At 39.4% G+C, this 17,844-nt stretch overlaps 1 protein-coding gene across 3 annotated transcripts in view; it reads left to right on the top strand.

The window, feature by feature from the left end:
* Positions 1-17,844, top strand: part of BGAL17 (beta-galactosidase 17) — a 77,529-nt gene that overhangs the window by 37,272 nt on the left and 22,413 nt on the right. For all 3 annotated transcript variants that reach the window (XR_016079459.1, XR_016079460.1, XM_010263789.3), the window contains exons 6-13: positions 5,202-5,296; positions 6,535-6,605; positions 10,318-10,408; positions 10,481-10,598; positions 10,680-10,775; positions 10,865-10,913; positions 11,346-11,524; positions 11,621-11,692. Coding sequence is in view for 1 of the 3 variants with exons in the window: in XM_010263789.3 (XP_010262091.1) it covers positions 5,202-5,296; positions 6,535-6,605; positions 10,318-10,408; positions 10,481-10,598; positions 10,680-10,775; positions 10,865-10,913; positions 11,346-11,524; positions 11,621-11,692 (771 nt within the window). In the remaining 2 variants the exon portion in view is untranslated. The remainder of the gene's footprint in view (positions 1-5,201; positions 5,297-6,534; positions 6,606-10,317; positions 10,409-10,480; positions 10,599-10,679; positions 10,776-10,864; positions 10,914-11,345; positions 11,525-11,620; positions 11,693-17,844) is intronic.

A 17,844-nucleotide genomic window follows, 5' to 3' on the forward strand; every position in this document is an offset into this window, starting at 1 on the left:
CAAAGCATCCTCCTTTTTCACCTCTTGTAAGTGACATTTCGCCCCAAGATCCTCCTATTTTAGATGGTAGTTCTCCTATTCCACTTCGTCGTTCTATTCGTATCTCCTCCTGATCGCTATGGTTTTCCTTCAAGCCATAGCTCCTTTTCTGCTATACTTTATTCCACAGATATTCCTAGTTCTTATCAGCAAACCATTAGAAGTCCTCATTGGAAAGAAGCCATGGATGCCGAAATTCAAGTCCTCCATGAGAATGATACTTGGGATCTTGTGCTTGCTTCTTCAGATGCTTTTATTGTTGGAAGTCGTTGGGTCTACACAATCAAACTAAAATCATATGGTTTCCTTGATCGATATAAGGCTCGGTTAGTTGCCCAAGGATACAATCAGGGATATGGGATTGATTATGAAGAAGCTTTTGCTCCAGTTGCTAAGATCACCACAGTCCAGGTTCTTCTAGCCTTATCTGCTATTCATTCCTGGACTATCTACCAATTAGACGTAAAGAATGCTTTTCTTCATGGTTAACTGAAGGAGACAGTCTACATGAAGCCTCCACCTGGATATTGCAGTGGTTCTTCATGTGTCTGTTGCCTAAAGAAATCCCTATATGGTCTGAAGCAAGCACCCAAGGCTTGGTTTGAGCGCTTTTGAGATGTTGCAGAGGAACTTTGGTTCCTCTGGTTACTCTCTCTTTGTTAGGAGAAGGACCCAGGGTATTACTATTCTACTGTTGTATGTTGATGACATGCTTTTAACTGTGGATGATTATGATGGCATTTGTGAGTTGAAGTCCTTACATCACAACTCCTTTCACATGAAGGACTTAGGCCCTCTTACTTATTTCTTGGGTTTGGAAGTCCATCATAGCAGTCGAGGGTATTTCATTTGTCAGCAAAAATATGCCTTTGATCTCGTCAAACTAGCTAGAATTACTGATGAGAAACACATTGATACCCCTTTGGAGCTGAATGTCAAGTTGTCTAAATTTGAAGGTCTAGTTCTTCCTAATGCTAACTTTGTACTGTCAGCTTGTTGGCTCTCTGATCTAGCTCACTATGACTCGGCCTGATATTTCACATGTTGTTTAGGTCGTTAGTCAGTTTGTTTCTGCCCCTTGTCAAGCTCATATGGCTGTTGTTTGCTGCATCATCCGTTATGTTAGAGACAACTTTTCTGGGACTGTTTTTCTCTTCCTCATCACCCATACAATTGAGAGTTTATGCTGATGTAGATTGGGCTGGTTGTCCTGACACTTGCCGATCCACTACTAGGTGGTGTGTCTTCATGGGTGACTCCCTCATCTCTTGGAACTGTAAGAAACAACACCATCACAAGTCTTCTACTGAAGCTGAGTATAGAGCCATGTCTTCTGCCTGTAGTGATATTGTTTGGTTGAAGTCTCTCTTCATAGATCTTGGTACTTAACTTCCTACTCTTATCCTTCTATATGCCGACAACACAAGTGCTATCAAGATTGCATCTAATCCTGTCTTCCATGAGAAGACTAAACATATCGAGGTGCACTGTCACTTTATTAGAAACCTTTTCATTGCTGGCTCTATATCTCTTCCTCATGTAGCCTCTCACATGCAGATTGCCGACATCTTCACCAAGGCCATGACTAAGAGTTGACACCTCATTCTTATGGGCAAACTGATGTTGATGTCTACGCATCAGTTTGAGGGGGAGTGTGAAGATATATCTTGATGTACATTATTAGTATAGCCCTTGTTGTACAGTACTCATTATTTTATTTGTTCTTTTTATCTTTCAGCCCTATAAGGGCATTCTTGTAACTGTACATATCTTTTAATATAAAAGAGGCTCTTTGGAGTGGGGGTCGACCATTCTTGACACCCCTGAATCTGCTCTCTTGTTCTCAGTTCTGCTCACACGAAAACAATTCCCATAGGCTCCGTTTGGTGCAAATTTCATTTGCATTGGTTTAAATGCATGGGAGTACAAATGGACTGAGTGTAAATCCTGGTTTACTTTTGCTTCAGATTTGACCTTATTTTGTAAATCCTGGTCCCCAATTTGTATGAAAGAGAAATGAGGCAGGAGGAAATTTATTTTTTGGGGGGATGTGGTCCCCACTTTATATGAGAGAGAATTAAGGTGGGGGAAGTGTGTGCAAATTTTACATCAGTTTTTCAGATGTAAAATTTGCACTGCTAATGGATGCAAATGAGACAAAAGTGCAAACTTTGCATCAGGTAACAGTGCAAATCATAATCACAAACAAATGGATGCAAAACTGAACCAGGTGCAAAATTTGATTCCGGTTCAGATTTACATTGCAAAAAAGTGCAGCCTTAGATAACAGTAATTACCTTCTGTAGCCTATAATATCATAAGCTAGAATGATGCAAAGAACATTTGGCTTCCATTCCATAGAGTTACATTATACAAGGTCTAAGTAAACCATCCTTTGGGAGGAAAAGAAAAGAAAAACTGATGCTTATTAGGAATGCCATTTTAATCTGCAATGGGAAAGGAAAAATTCCATTTCTCTGTAACAAAATTATGACAAATAAAGAGTTTCTGATGGTAGCTCCAGAGGGAACCCTGGTCCAGCTGGGATTTGTGGAGCTATGTTACCCAGATACGGCAAGGACAGAGCAAGATATGGTATCTGATTTGAAATTTGTACTAAACAGTTGAAGTATCTGAAATGATATGGAACCTTACATTACCTTTTTGCTTTAAAGGAAAGAAGAAAAAGATTCAAGAAAGGGTGACAAGAAACCACCAAAGAAAACTGGACCTGCAACACCCACCACACCAAACAAAAGAACATCAACTCTTTACAAAACCAACCTTGTAGAGATAACTATGTAAGCCACGTAAAGGGGAAGCACCCCACCCTTCAACAAAAAAGGAAAAACATCCCCAACCTTACAACAGTCCATAAGAAAAGACAACACAATTTTGATCCAACAACCACATCAACATCCATCTGCAGCAATGGCCATGGCAAAACAATAAATACCTACACTTGACAAGCTGCAACAGAGATAGCTGCTCCTAACTCACCCTAACCAGCCATCCCACTTTCCAAAACACTCTTCTAGCACAATCTTCATTGTGTAGACAAGAGCATATCCAATTTCTTTCCAACTTAAATTTCTCTTTCATCCACCATATTGATTTCTATTTTCTTGTCAACTTGAGTACCTTAGTCTAACACATAGACCTCATCAAGCACTACTTGGTCCATCTCTCCCTAGTCATGGCCTTGGTGACTGTGCTTGAGGCAAGATGATGGTGACTGTGCTCTAGTTCTGTAACTCTTGTTCTGAATAGGATTGTCCACATTAAACTGCATAATCTCCTCTAAAGATGAAACAATTCTCTCAATCCATATGAAATCTGAATAATTCTTGCCTCAAGCACAGTCACCATCATCCCCTACCTCCCAGCACTACACTCTTCAGCAAAATATGGTTCTAATTTTTTATCTATGAATTCATCATTGACAATTCCTTCTACAGCAAAGTCATAAACTTATCTCTGTTGCCAAACTTCCATATCCTATTGCTTCTAAAACATTCAAATTCTTCACATACTCTCCTTGAACTCTAATCAACTTCCCAGAGTCTAAACTAGAAGAACATAAATTATCCTCGCTGCCCCCTTCTCTTATATACATTCTTAAACTTCCCCACTCGAACGAGCTCCACAAAGACCACTTTTTAGATGATAAAGCAATTTGGTAATATGCACCAATTGATGGATCTTAGATCCTCCAAATTCTTATGGGAGTCATATAGCTAGATGACTCCAAAATCTCTTCTTAGTAATTAAGGAAGATAACAATAAGTGGTGCCAAAATCTGGGCACCAGTCAATGAAACTGCTGCATTGCCTTAATGAAATAAGAGGATTCATTGCTATGCTTATTGTCCAGGCTAGATGGATCCTAAAAGAGCTTAGTGCGATGGCTGATATGCTTGCTAAATCAGGGGTTCATGAGGTCTTTTTGTATAGTGAAAGCACCATGCTTGAATGGTTTTGAACTGGATGGGGTTGCCATATGCCCATATTTTGTTCAATTTTTTACATCTTCTTATGTATACCTCTTTCCTTTACCCAATATAATTCAGAAACTCTTTCTGAAAATAAAGAAATAAGGAGATTGATAATTTTCTCTTGCACTGATAACTCTTGTTACAAGGGAAACGGGCATTTTATGTGGTTAGATGATAAAGAAGAGGCTTCCATTGGTCACAATAAGTTCTGAGAATTTTATCCAGAAGACATTAATAGCCTGTTTCAGTCGTCTTTCTTCACTTGTTGACAGAGGAGAAACATGAGCATCCGTCCTTCGGTTTGTGAGGGAAGAGAGGAATGCTAGGGTTTTCTTTTTTTTTTTTCTTTTAATCTGATAAGAGCCCAAGCTGCTATCCTTGCCACAAGGACTTAGACTGAACTGCTCATTGGATATTCAAGTCTTAAAGTGGAAGGACACTCCCAGGTCATAATAGTTTGTACGAGGAATGAGTCTTGAGGCTTTGGAGGCTTCACCATCACCTAAGAGAAACAAAATCCTTTGCTGAAATCCTGCAAACTCCATTTTAATGAATATCTAGACTGCTAATTATCTAGTGGATGCATTGGGTGGGAAGGAGTACACAGGAGGGGAAACATATATGGAATCCATTTCCCTGTGTTAATGCTTGATCTTTGTTTGGATCAGGAGTATGTAAATTGACACTCAACAGGGGAAGAATAGCAAGACGGATAGCTCATTCTTCCTGTTTTATGGAGGCATCTATTTCTTTGCTTCTTTTATTCTTTATTCTCTATTTTTTGATAAAATCTAATGAAATTTTCGAAAGAGACCAGTTCCTTGAAATCAGAGCGGAAAAGAAGTCTTGATCCAGATGATTTTATGCATTAACTCAATTCCCTTATCATTCTTAACATTAGGTCCCCCCACTCCCCACGTGCACACTCGTGCACACCAAAAACAAACTTCTTTTTTTGGAACATGTTCTCATGGTGATTAAGAAGGTTCACAAAGGACAACATCTTATCATTTTTGAGGGTCTTGCTTAGCATTCAACTATTGTTGAACATGGACCTTCTAACTTGGAAATTGAACTCTTAACTCAATTGAACCCCTTTGTGTTGTTTAAGCCCTGTCTATTTTTTTATAGTTTGGTATTTTCACTAACCAGAAATTACTTGTGGCAGATAGAAAATGAGTATGGCTCGTATGGAGATGATCAAAGATACCTTTGTCACCTTGTTACTTTGGCTAGAAGACACCTTGGAAACAATACAATTTTGTAATACTTCCAAATCATTACACTTTCCTGTTCATATTCTGTGGAGGAATATTCTAAGTATTATCTTAATTGGCCAAGTACATGCATGATTTATTTCATATAATGGTGTTTATTTTTCATTTTTTAATTTTGTATTTTCTATTTTTCAAGTAAATGCAAATTCACTGAAAATGCATTAACTGTCTCCTACCTACCTTAAGGTTCCATTACTTTAATTTTTTTTCTTGGTTAAAAGTCGAGGGGAGTTTAAGGGGAGCTACTTTATTTTACTTGTCATATGCCTGTATGGTACCTCAATTGTTGTATTTTTGTATTAGGATTTTCTTTGCTTTTAACGAAATAATGTAAACCACCACCAACCTACATCTTGTTTGTTTGTTATATGGAGCAGATGTGGGTGCATTCTTCCACCTACAAAGATTTTATGCACCTCAAGAAAGGGTCTGTTTAATGACAACTGAAATGGCTGAACTGAATGACTTACTGCTTTGTCTTTTAGTAAGTTATTAAGAAGGATGTAAGCTCCTTAATGGCTTAATGGATGAATCTGAAGTTGGATTTGATTATTATACCCTTTAATATTTTATTATTTAATTATTTTATCCACTAAAGACAAAGCAATAAGTCATTCATGTATTGCAATTTTAGTAAAGCTATTAGTATGAATCTTGGTACAAATTAAGTTTATTATCATGAGAGACCCCAAGCTAACCACTTTTGGTACCTGGGATCAATTATCCATAATGAGAAAGAACTAATGAGGATGTTGCCCATAGAATTAGTGCAGGGTGGTTGAAGTGAAGAGGTGCATCAAATATGCCACGTGATCAGCATATATCAACAAGACTAATGGAAAATTATATAAGACAGTTATATGACCAGCATTGCTATATGGTATAGACAATTGGGAAGTCAAGAAACATGTTAAAAAATGAGTGTATCTGACAGGATGCTGAGATGGATGAGTGGCAAGACTAGAAATGATAAAATCATAAATAAGTACATTAGAGAGGACTTAGGAGTGGCTCCAATTAGTGGCAAGAGGAGGAAAAGTGAATTGGTGCAAATAAAAGGCTCTATAAGAGCAAGGGCATGGGTCTTGCTAGAGCACAACTGCAAGACAAGATCCATGTAGCCAAAACCAAATAGTTGGGATTCAGGCTGAGTTGTGTTGTGATTCATATATTTTTTATTTTAATCAAAATTATTTTTAGATGTTCAACTTATTGCTTTTGCAGGTATACTACAGATGGTGGTTCAAGGGAAACCCTTGAAAAAGGAACTATTCGTGGAGCTGATGTATTTTCAGGTTAAGTTAATTATTTTTGATGAATAAAGATAGATTTATTAATTCATAGAATCAAGCTCATACAAGCATCCCTTGAAGAGGCGCGAGCTGTGACCTCTCCTGACAAAGTGCAAAGTAAAATGTAAAAAATAAACATATTACATCTGAGCCCAGAACAACAGTTCCCTATTTGCCCCTTGCTTGGCTAGACAATCAACTATTTGTATTCTTACAGATATGTTACGTGCTAGCCACTTAAACTTCTTGACTTCATTTTTGTAGGTCCACACAGCAGTCTTTGGGTCCTTTAACCAGCCCACTATCACCTTGGAATCCCCCCTTCAATCAAAAGCCATTCCATGCCTAGATAAGTTGTGGACCACACTCTTTGAATGGCAGCTAGTAGAGTCTCCAAATCCCAAAGGACCCAAGTAGAAAACCACAATCTCTCCGAGCTCATTCCTCACAACTCCTCCCAAACTAGAGGGACTTGGGTTGCCTTGACTACTGTTGAAATTCAGCTTCAAAAAACCTTTAGGAGGGGGTGCCCAACTTGCTGCCACCCTAATCTTTATGGGAGAACACCTTGATACTTCTGATCAATTCCTCCAAATATCATTAAAGGAGAATTGGTGAAATAAATCCAAGGTCTTTAACTAGTGTATTACCCTATTCAACACACACTCCTTTAATTCTTGGCAACTGCTGTCATTCTCTTGGAAGATTCTCATATTCCTTTCTTCCCAAATCGTCCAAATCAGAGCTGTTCTAGCACATCTCTACATAACCCTTCCTCTTTTGTTATGCCAGACGAAGGTAGAAGGATTAAAGAGCGTGCTTACTTTTGTTGGCATGCCTGCACCCAAACAACTAAAAAAGCCAATCCCACAACCCTGCAATAACAGAGCAAGAGATTAGCAAGTGGTAGCAATCATCACCATGAGACCTGCAAAGAAACACCAATTAGATGAAATACAAAGGAAAGGTCTTTCTCTTCTGTAGGTTACCAAGGAGTTTATTTTCCCATAATACACTTCCCAACAGAAAGCCATAACTTTTGGGGCAACAGGTCTGCACCAAACTTCCTTAATAGGGAAAACCTGCTAAGACAAAGGGACTTGAAAAAAAGAGGCACACGAGAAGGCCCCTTTGGGCCGAGGAAACCAGACTTGTTTATTTGATTCAGAGGGATCCAAACAAATCTTATTGTGATTTTAGATAAGCAATCAATTTTTTCATTCCTTAACCCTCTATGGAACCCAAAATCCCAATTTGGAGCTAAACGATTTATACAAGGGGAGAGAAATTTTGAGATCACATCTTTTTTGTATTAGGACATAGAGAATAAGGAAGGGAAGAGGCCCTTTAAGGGGCTATCCCCAATCCAGACATCCTCCCAGAACCGAACAGAGTTTCCAAAATAAATGTCATACCTATTGATTATTTTCATCATTATCATCATAGTTGTCAAAGTGACAAGGTGCCCTTGGAGGGTCACCTTGCCTACTTGCCAAGTAGATTTGTACATGCTGTTATGAAATACTTTAATATTGTTAATTTTTTTAAATTATAATTATAAAATAGACATTATTAAACTAAAATATTCATTTTGTGTGTTTATATACTGGTTTCTTTTTTTATTATTTTCTTATTTGTTAGGGTTTAATCTGTTGGAAGGATTAGAACCCATCATATGTATGGCCGAACCATGCTAGATGGCTAGGCGAATTTCAAAAATTTTTCCTAACCTGTTCCGGAACCGATTTCCCTGTGATTTTGAAAACTGAATTTTTCGAATCAATATTGCACTGAACCTGACCAGATTTGAAATCAAAATTAAAGCAGATTGTACCTAATACAGAGACCACAAATCGCAACTCCCAAAGTGAATGTTCATTCCCAATATCTGTCCCAAAACCAACCTCCAACTGAAGATGGCGCAGTATACGGGAGAAGCTGGTTCAGCAACATTGTTTTCAGCAAACTGCTATCCAACTTGCTTGGATCGAATAGGGATGTGTGAGCCTGATTTCCCTAATGATTTTTTTTTTTTTTGCAAAATCTTAGAGGAAAAACTGATAAAAATCAGTTCTTGCAATGGCTAGGTCGTGATAGGGTTTCTGGGAGAGAAGAGAAAAGAGGAGAGAGCAAGAAATGAAGAGAACAAGTTCTATTTGCTCTCTTCCTCTTAACCCCTTTATATGGAGCACTCTCCTAATCTAATTAGGAGATATCCAAATCTAATTAGGATCTGAACTCTTTTAAGGGATAAGTATTATCCTCTTAAGAGGATAGGTGCTCCATGCCCAGTTTCAACCCAAATCATATTAGCAATGGGCCTTTGGCCCATTTTCTTCAAAGGATCACATCCCTAGGTGTTGCATGGCCACTTTGGGCCAGATATTGTATGGCGTGGGACCCCACAAAAGTTTCACACAAGTCCATGAGGGTTTGGCCCCACCTCTAAAAGAGGTTAGGCCGAATTCATTGCTCAAGGTGTTCACTAAGCCAATCAGCCTAGGCTCAATCTAGGCTCAACATTTACACCTAAATGATCCTTGGATTCAGCCACCCTATGAAGACCCAAGGATAATGGACTTATGTGAGATAAAGCCCATCAGGTAATCAGCCCTGTAATGGTCTTTTACACTTAACCTCTCAGCCCATAATGATCACAACACTGCCCGGCAAGGAAGGACCTCTCTCCTAGCTGCAAGGTGCAGTGCCACACTTTTTGCTCAGATGGATCCCGTGATTAAAATCCTTTTGCAAACCTTTTCATAAAATAGTAGTATAGCATATAAATACATTTTGCAAAATCAGATTTCAAATACAGTTAATTTCCACTATCAACAGTTTAGGTTTCCATCAAAGAGAGTGTGAACCCTGATATTCTCTTTGTTCAACAAAGGGGCCAATCCTATCACTATGGTCACCCACTCAGGTGATTTCCCAAACTACCCCAACATGCCCAGGTATTTGACCCTTGATGGATCTCACTAGTTGGCATATCAAAGACAACCCAGTCCAACACCTAGTGTAGTATCATAATCAAGTCCAGGATAAAGTGTAACCTTCTAGTTTTGCCCATCTATCTCCAAGGTCCAAGGCATAACTGGAAATTGGTCCGGGTTCAGTGTTTTTTCCAAACACCCACTGCTTGTGCTTTGGGTCTAGCCCTAGCATTTGAGACAAGTTGCTCCAACTATTTGGCAGCACACCAGTGTCAGCCTTGTCAGGATAAACTCCCCAAGTCTATCCAATGGCTGAGAACTTTCTAGACTAACACAAGTCTCATTAGTGTTCAGTTTAAGGAGTAATACACAGAAAAGCATACCAATATAAACATGAAATGACAATGTACTTTATTCATTTACAGATAAATGTTTATGTACATTAGTCTGATTAGAGTTAAGGGCATACATTGTCTAACATAATCAACACACACATTGCTAAATGCTCTCTTGAACCCTCAAAGACTTCAAATATCAATCTTGTACTGTTGTTCTTCTCTATCAATAGTTCCTTTTGCTTCTACACCATTATTATTACCAATAAAAAGACAATACATATTAGCATTTAATTTGTATAATAAATTCAAGTACCTAACTTTTTCTTAATCCTAGCAAAGGAGGAAAATGGCGTATATCATATACAAATTTTTATTCTAATAGAGATAACATGTGAGGTATTTCATAAAGGCTCTAAGATTTTCTTGGTTACTTGTTTGCAGCTGTTGACTTCTCCACTGGTAGTGATCCATGGTCTATATTCCAGTTGCAGAAGGAATTCAATGCCCCTGGAAGATCACCCCCTCTTTCTTCGTTAGTATATCTTTTCCTACTGCAATGTGCATAAACTGGAGGAATTTTATGCTCATGTGCTTGGTGTTTCAGGGAATTTTATACAGGTTGGCTTACTCACTGGGGAGAGAAACTTGCTGAAACTGATGCTAATTTTACAGCGAATGCGTTGGAAGCCATTTTGTCTAAAAATGGTTCTGCTGTGCTTTATGTATGCTACCACTCTCAGCTTTCTGCTTGGAATTGATTGCTTGATTGGTATAACAATTATATAAGCTTTCCTAAATGTCAGATGGCACATGGAGGAACAAACTTTGGATTTTTCAGTGGTGCAAACACTGGTGGGAGTAGTTCCAATTACATGCCTGACCTTACTTCGTATGATTATGTAAGAAAAACAACAAAAAATATTGACATGATTCTTAACTTTTATTCTGAAATATTCATTATAATATTAAATTAATTCCTTTTTTTCAGGATGCTCCTATCAAGGAAACTGGTGATGTGGATAATTTGAAATTCAAAGGCATATTCTTCTTAACTTGATTTTGCAGTGAGAATCCACTATTTGTCAGTTACAATTATTTCTGTGACTAAGCACATATTACTACTTTGTTCTGTAGATGTCTAAAGACCAAAAAAGGAAAAAAATCAAAAATAAAATACTTTAATGCCTTTCAAACAATTTATTCATTTACATAGAGGCTATAGAAGCTTTGCTAGTGTCCTGGTCAGCTGACCTGACTTATAATTGGAATTAGCGGAAGCGAGGTTGGATTGGAAATGCACATCATTATAATGGCACTTACTGGGATGTTTCATACTTTCATTTATTTATCATTACTAAGTGTTGTTTTGGAGCTATCTTCAAGTTTGTTTGTGGAGTTTCAGTAAAGCAACTATTTATGTTTCAAAAAAAAAAGTAAAACATCTATTAATGAATGCTATTCTTTTTCAGCACTGAGGAGTGTCATAAGACAATATACTACAGTAGCACTTCCCCCAATCCCTTCTAATAATGAAAAGAGTGGATATGGGACAATAAAAGTTCAAAAACATGCATCTTTATTCGATAAAATTGCCAATGTTGACATGGTTGAATCTGAAACCCCAATTCCAATGGAGTTAATGGGACAGGTATAATTACGTTTTCTTTATAGGAACCTTTGGTAATTAGAATTCAAGAATTTCAAATGATCTTTTACTGATAACTAATATCTTATTTTTATTCAGATGTTTGGATTTTTGTTATATCTGTCTGAATATGCAGCAAAAGAAAATGGAAACATTCTTAGAATACATAAGGTACAATTCTTACTTTTCATTCTCTAAGTGGTTAGTTTGTTTAGATGATCTTATTGGATTTTGAAAATATACAGATGGGCTATTATACTTTGTAAGTGTCTCGAGGTGGTCAACCTCTCTACACTGAGTAATAGATTGGGCATCCCTTATGGGCCAGAGATTGAAAGTATCTATTTGAATTTCTTCATGACTAAGTCCTGACCTGGTTTTTTCCTAAAATTGAATTTCTTCGTGACTATGGGCCAGAGATTGAAAATATCTATTTGAAAATGTGCTTTCCACCAATCTCTGAAGTTTAGTTACCATTATAAATTTAGAATTATTGATTTGGAGGAAATAGTGTATCCCAGAGATGTGTTTCCATTACAAATGAATGTTTAAAAATCTAGAGAAACTAGAGAAAGATTGGGAAAAGAATATAGATTTATGTTAGAGATGTGTTGGAATAAAAATGATCACAAGTATCAGTACTAGCTCAGGATTTGTCCTTTTTGCATCAGGCAGATGAAGTTTCAAGGCTCAAAATCTTAATCTCTATCTTGAGTGGGTTTCCATAGTTTTTTATAAGTAATAGCAATTTTATTAATTAAAATCAAATGATACATATAACAAACTCCCCGCAATGAGGTACGAGGTGCAGCCTCTAAACTATATCACAAAGCTTACTGTTAGAGTCGACTAAAGAGGGGTATTTTGGTCTTTTCCCCTAAGTGTTAGCTGTATGTCTCCTCATATGCAGGGGCATTTCAGTCCTTGTAATTTTATTTTTTGTAATGTTTAAGCTTGGTCGACTGGGTTAGACGATTTGTCTTCTCAGTTCGACACTGTTCACCTTCTCCCTCTTCTCTTCTTCTTCTTCTTCTCTTCTTTCTTCCTCTTTTCTCAGTTCGGCTGAACTGCACAAACATGGTATCAGAGCGCCATTGACAGCAGTCGATTACAGCATCCTCAACTAATATTTCTCAGTTCTTCTTCTTTTTTTCGTTTTTTTTTTTTTTTTTCTGGTGTGAGAAATCTGGGGTAGAAGACTGTGGCACAACCCAGATTCCTGCAGCAACTTCTAGGGTTTCAGAGGTTTGACTTCTGGTGACAGGGAAAGAGAACAACAGTCGAGTGACCAGAAAAAATGGGTTTTTTTCGTGTAGACTGCCGTCACCATGGGTGTGACAGCCGTGGTGGTCGAGTAGGTGCAGTCGTGGTGGTCTTAACCCTCTAATGAGCAATTTCAAGTGGGATTCTTTGTGGTTTTAAATCTGCATGTTAGCAGTACAGTGGTGGTTGAAGTGGTCGAAAGTATGCTAAGGCCAGTACTTGGTGGTTGAATCCCCGGGTTTTAGTGATTGGGAGCAAGAGGATGCTCAAATTGCGACGTGGTTGTGGAACAGTATGGAGCCTAGAATCAGTGTTAATTTCATGTTTTTAGATACAACAAGGGATATATGGGAACCAGCCAAGAAACTCTACTCTGGACAAGACAACACCACAAGGGTTTATCAGCTTTATCAGGAATACTTTAGTTTGCAACAGGGAAACTAGGCTCTTGAAGAATATTACGCCAATGTGAAGAATCTTCGGAATGAACTTAATGTCTATCATCCCTTAACACCAGACATTAAGATTTAACAACAACAAAGGGAACAACTAGATGTTACTCGGTTCTTGGTGGGATTGAAAGCAGAATATGAACCGATCAGAGCACAGATATTGGGAGGATCTGCTCTCCCTACTCTAGAAGAGGTGTTTGCCCGTCTCCGTAGGATACCTCTTACCCCCACAGAGTGTAACATACCTTCCGATAGATCAGCACTTGTTGGCACTCGAGGTGGTTCTTATGGACACAGAGGAGGTGGTCGTATAGTTAACGGAGGCCGTGGTAACCCAATGGGTGGTTGTGGTGGTAGAGGAGGTCGTGATTCAGGGGGAGGCCGTGGCAGAGGAAGGGGGAGCACTATTAGAAAATGCACATATTGTGGGAGAGAAGGACACACAGTTAACTTCTGCTATGATTTGCATGGCCCACCATCAACATGGGCTAATCATGCAGCTGTTGGTGGTAGTGAAGCCAGTGATATTCAACCAACTGATCCAGCATCCTCTACAGTCACAACTACTTCTGGGAAGGAGATGATGAGTAATTTGTGTTGACAGGTGTATTATATGTACTGTACACAGGTTTAGTGCCCGTAGGGGTATTTTTGTAATTTTGTAGACCTCTTGTGTTGTATGGCCAGTATAGTATAAATACAAATGCTTCACTCGACTGAAGCAGTTCTTTTGAGGCCTTAACTCAGTAGCCTCTTCTTTCTTCTTCTTCTTCTTCTTCCTTCTTTCCTTTCTTCTTCTCCTGCTCAACATGGTATCAGAGCAGGACCGTCCAGGCCTGGAAAACAACCAGCTGAGGTCTCTCTCCATTGCTGCGTAGAAGCTATAGTCCTGATGCTCGGAGACAAGGAAGAAGAAGCTTTCTCTAGTGTTGCGATTAGTCTCCACTGCCGAGTAGGGTTCTGCTACAAGAAAGCTGACTGTTCAACTTCCTAGCGCAGAAAAAGGTTCTGCTACAAGTTTTTTCTTCTTCATCCTTCATCCTTCAGCCCAAGGTGCTGGTAACTGGAGTTGCTCGGCTAAGAAACCTGTAGAAAACCATCCCAGATGTACGAAGGAGGGTTCTGACCTGAAGAGAAGTTTGAGTCCATGACTGTACTGCCTATTCACAGTTCGGGTGACCTAGGTGCTAAACTGAATTTTTTTCTGTTTGTGGTTCTTTTCTTGCCTCCTTCGATGGACTGTTAATGTCCCAAAATCTGAGTAGGGACTGTCCCCCTTCCTCCGATTGTGTGTTGCTCTATTCAGCTCCCTAAGGGACTGTTGATGAACCCTAAACCCTAAGTGACTGTTCGGCTGCCCTGGAAAGTGGATATCAGCCGATTAGGTGTGGTGAACCACCACTCGTATTGCTGTTCCTACTGAGTTTTTTTTTTCAGCTAAGAAGCTGCATTAAAGTTGTAAAACTGTAGGTCATTCAGACCTGGTTACACTGCAAGTGCAGTTCGTATATTGTTTTGTGGACTCCTACATAGTGTAGGTCATACAACCTAGTACTGCAGCTGCAGTGTTTGTGCTTGGTTCTCTGTGAAACCGAAAATCAGTAAGTGCCTAGTTGTGGACTGTAGCAGCTCTGTAAGGCAGTGTTCTGAACCTAGAAGTATGAATAGTGAAGATTCAGCTACATCCGGAATCTCTACAATGCTGAATGGAATGAGTGGGAGCAGTGACCTATCCTTCCCTATGGTTATTGTTCCTCTTGATGGGTTAAACTACCTAGAGTGGTCAAGGGGGATCAAACTATACATAACTGCAAGGGAAAAAATAGGCTACATAAATGGAAGAATCAAAGAACCACCTTCTGGAAATGCAGAACATGATAGATGGGATCAGGAGAACAGTATGGTTATATCATGGCTTTTGATCTCCATGCAACCGCAAATAAGGAAGAACTTCATGTGGGTTGAAACTGCAAATGAGATCTGGGAACAGGCAAAATCCACATATTCTGAACTTCGACACTATGCCAAGATTTATCAACTACAAGCAGCTTCATCTACTTGTAAACAGGGGGAGAGGAGTTTATCAGTTTATTACTCTGATTTGTCCACTGTTTGGAAGGAGTTGGACCATTACCAAAATATTGATTGGAAGTGTGATGAAGATGCAAAATTGTATAAGAAACTTGTCTCACAGCAAAGAGTGTTTGCTTTTTTACATGGTCTCAATCCTATCTATGAATCCATCAGAGTACAAATTCTAAGTTCTAAGGATCTTCCTTCAATTCAGGAGGTCTATGCTCTTGTCCAGTCTGAAGAGAGCAGGAGAAACTTGATGAACAACACCGAAAAATTATCCAAGATTATTCCAGATACACTTGGGTATATCCAATGCGAACCCGTGAGGAAGTACCAAAAATTATCCAAGATTTTCAGCGGATGGTCTTCACCCAATTTCAGACCAAAATTCAAATATTTCAATCAGACAATGCAAAAGATTTTTTTCATAGTGACCTCACGGAGTTCTTTGCTTCACATGGCTCACTTCACCGGAGCTCTTGTGCCCGCATGCCACAACAAAATGGTGTGGCTGAATGGAAGAACCGACACCTTCTTGAAGTGGCACGGGGTTTACTACTCCACACGAATGTTCCCAAACGATTTTGGCTCGAGGCCGTCCTTTGTTCTACATACCTCATTAACCAAATGCCCTCTCGTTGGTTAGAGTACAAAGCCCCACATCAGCTTCTCTTTCCTAAGGCCCCTCTTCTTTCTATTCCTCCTCGTGTTTTTGGTTGCCGGTGCTTTGTCCAAAACCTATCTCCCACTCGGGGGAAATTGGACTCTCGTGCTATCCCGTGCATATTTCTTGGCTACTCATTCTCTCAGAAAGGGTATCGTTGCTTTGATCCTGTTTCTCGGAAATTCTATGTCTCCATGGATGTTACCTTCTTTGAAGATGAGCCATTCTTTCCTGTTTCTCCTTAGGGGGAGTGTAGGCATGAGGAGAAACTAGTTCAACTTCCTCCTCTTCCTATTACTTCTCCTTCTTCCCCTTCTCATTCTGATCCTCCACCTTTCCGTGTTTTTTCTCGTCGTCGTAAAGGCCAACCAGGTTCAAGAGTTGTGGAGAATCCAGAAGCTGTACCTCAAGTGCCATCAAATTTCTTGGGGGAAGATCATACTCACTCAGGTAACTTGACTCCCAACCTCCCTGTTGCTAATGATATTGACCTTCCTATTGCCCACAGGAAAGGTGTTAGGTCGTGCACCACTAAACACTCCATTTCCAACTTTGTTTCCTATGAGAACATCTCACCTTCATTCCGTGCTTTTCTTACCTCCATTGACAGTATCCCTATTCCCAAGAATGTGGTAGAAGCTCTCTCAGTACCAAAATGGACAAAGGCCATGAAGGAAGAAATTGATGCCCTTCATAAGAATGGCACGTGGGAACCTGTTGATCTCCCTTAGGGAAAGGATCCAGTTGGATGTAAATGGGTGTTCACTATTAAGCATGGGGCTGATGGAACCATGGAGAGGTATAAAGCTTGTTTAGTGGCAAAGGGTTTTACTCAAGTATATGGAGTTGATTATGCAGAAACCTTTGCCCCTGTTGCCAAAATGAACTCTATTAGAGTCCTTTTCTCTCGTGCTGCCAATCTAAATTGGGATCTATATCAGCTCGACATCAAGAATGCCTTCTTGAATGGTGACCTTGAAGAGGAAGTTTATATGGTTTAACCCCCCGGTTTTTTGGCTCAAGGAAGTGAACAAAAAGTGTGCAAGTTAAAGAAGTCTTTATACGGGCTGAAGCAATCACCAAGAGCTTGGTTCAGCAGATTTCATACTACAGTTCAGCAAAGGGGATACAAGCAATGCCAGTCAGATCACACACTGTTTGTAAAAAGAGTACAAGGTAAAATGGCTGCCCTAATAGTATATGTGGATGACATAATTGTTACTGGTGACTGGAAGGATGAAATTCAAAGTTTGAAGGGCTTCCTTGCCACTCAGTTCGAAGTGAAAGATCTAGGACCCGCCAAATACTTCCTTGGAATTGAGGTTGCCCGATCAAAAAAGGGTATCTTTATCTCTCAAAAGAAATATGTCCTAGATTTGCTTAAGGACACTGGAAAGATTGGGGTTAAACCAGCTAACTCTCCCATTGACCCCAACCATAAGTTAAGTGACAGCCAAGGTGAACCTCTTAAGGATGTGAAGCAATTTCAGAGGCTTGTAGGGAGATTGTTGTACCTCTCTATGACTCGTCCAGACATAGCATATGTTGTTGGTGTCCTCAGCCAGTTCATGCATGCACCTAGGTCCACTCATCTTGAAGCAGCGAAGAGAATACTGCGGTATCTTAAGAAGTTCCCGGGTGCTGGCTTATTATTCCAGAAACATGGACATTTGAGAGTTGAAATTTACACAGATGCGGATTGGGCTGGATCTCAAAGTGACAGAAGGTCTACTAGTGGCTACTACACCTTTGTAGGAGGGAACCTTGTTACTTGGAGGAGTAAGAAGCAAACCGTGGTAGCTAGATCCAGTGCTGAAGCTGAGTACCGTGCAATGGCATATGGAGTTGCCGAAGGTATGTGGATAAAG

This window comes from Nelumbo nucifera, chromosome 8, assembly GCF_055504915.1.
Source record: "Nelumbo nucifera cultivar China Antique chromosome 8, China Antique-T2T, whole genome shotgun sequence".
Lineage (NCBI taxonomy): Eukaryota > Viridiplantae > Streptophyta > Magnoliopsida > Proteales > Nelumbonaceae > Nelumbo > Nelumbo nucifera.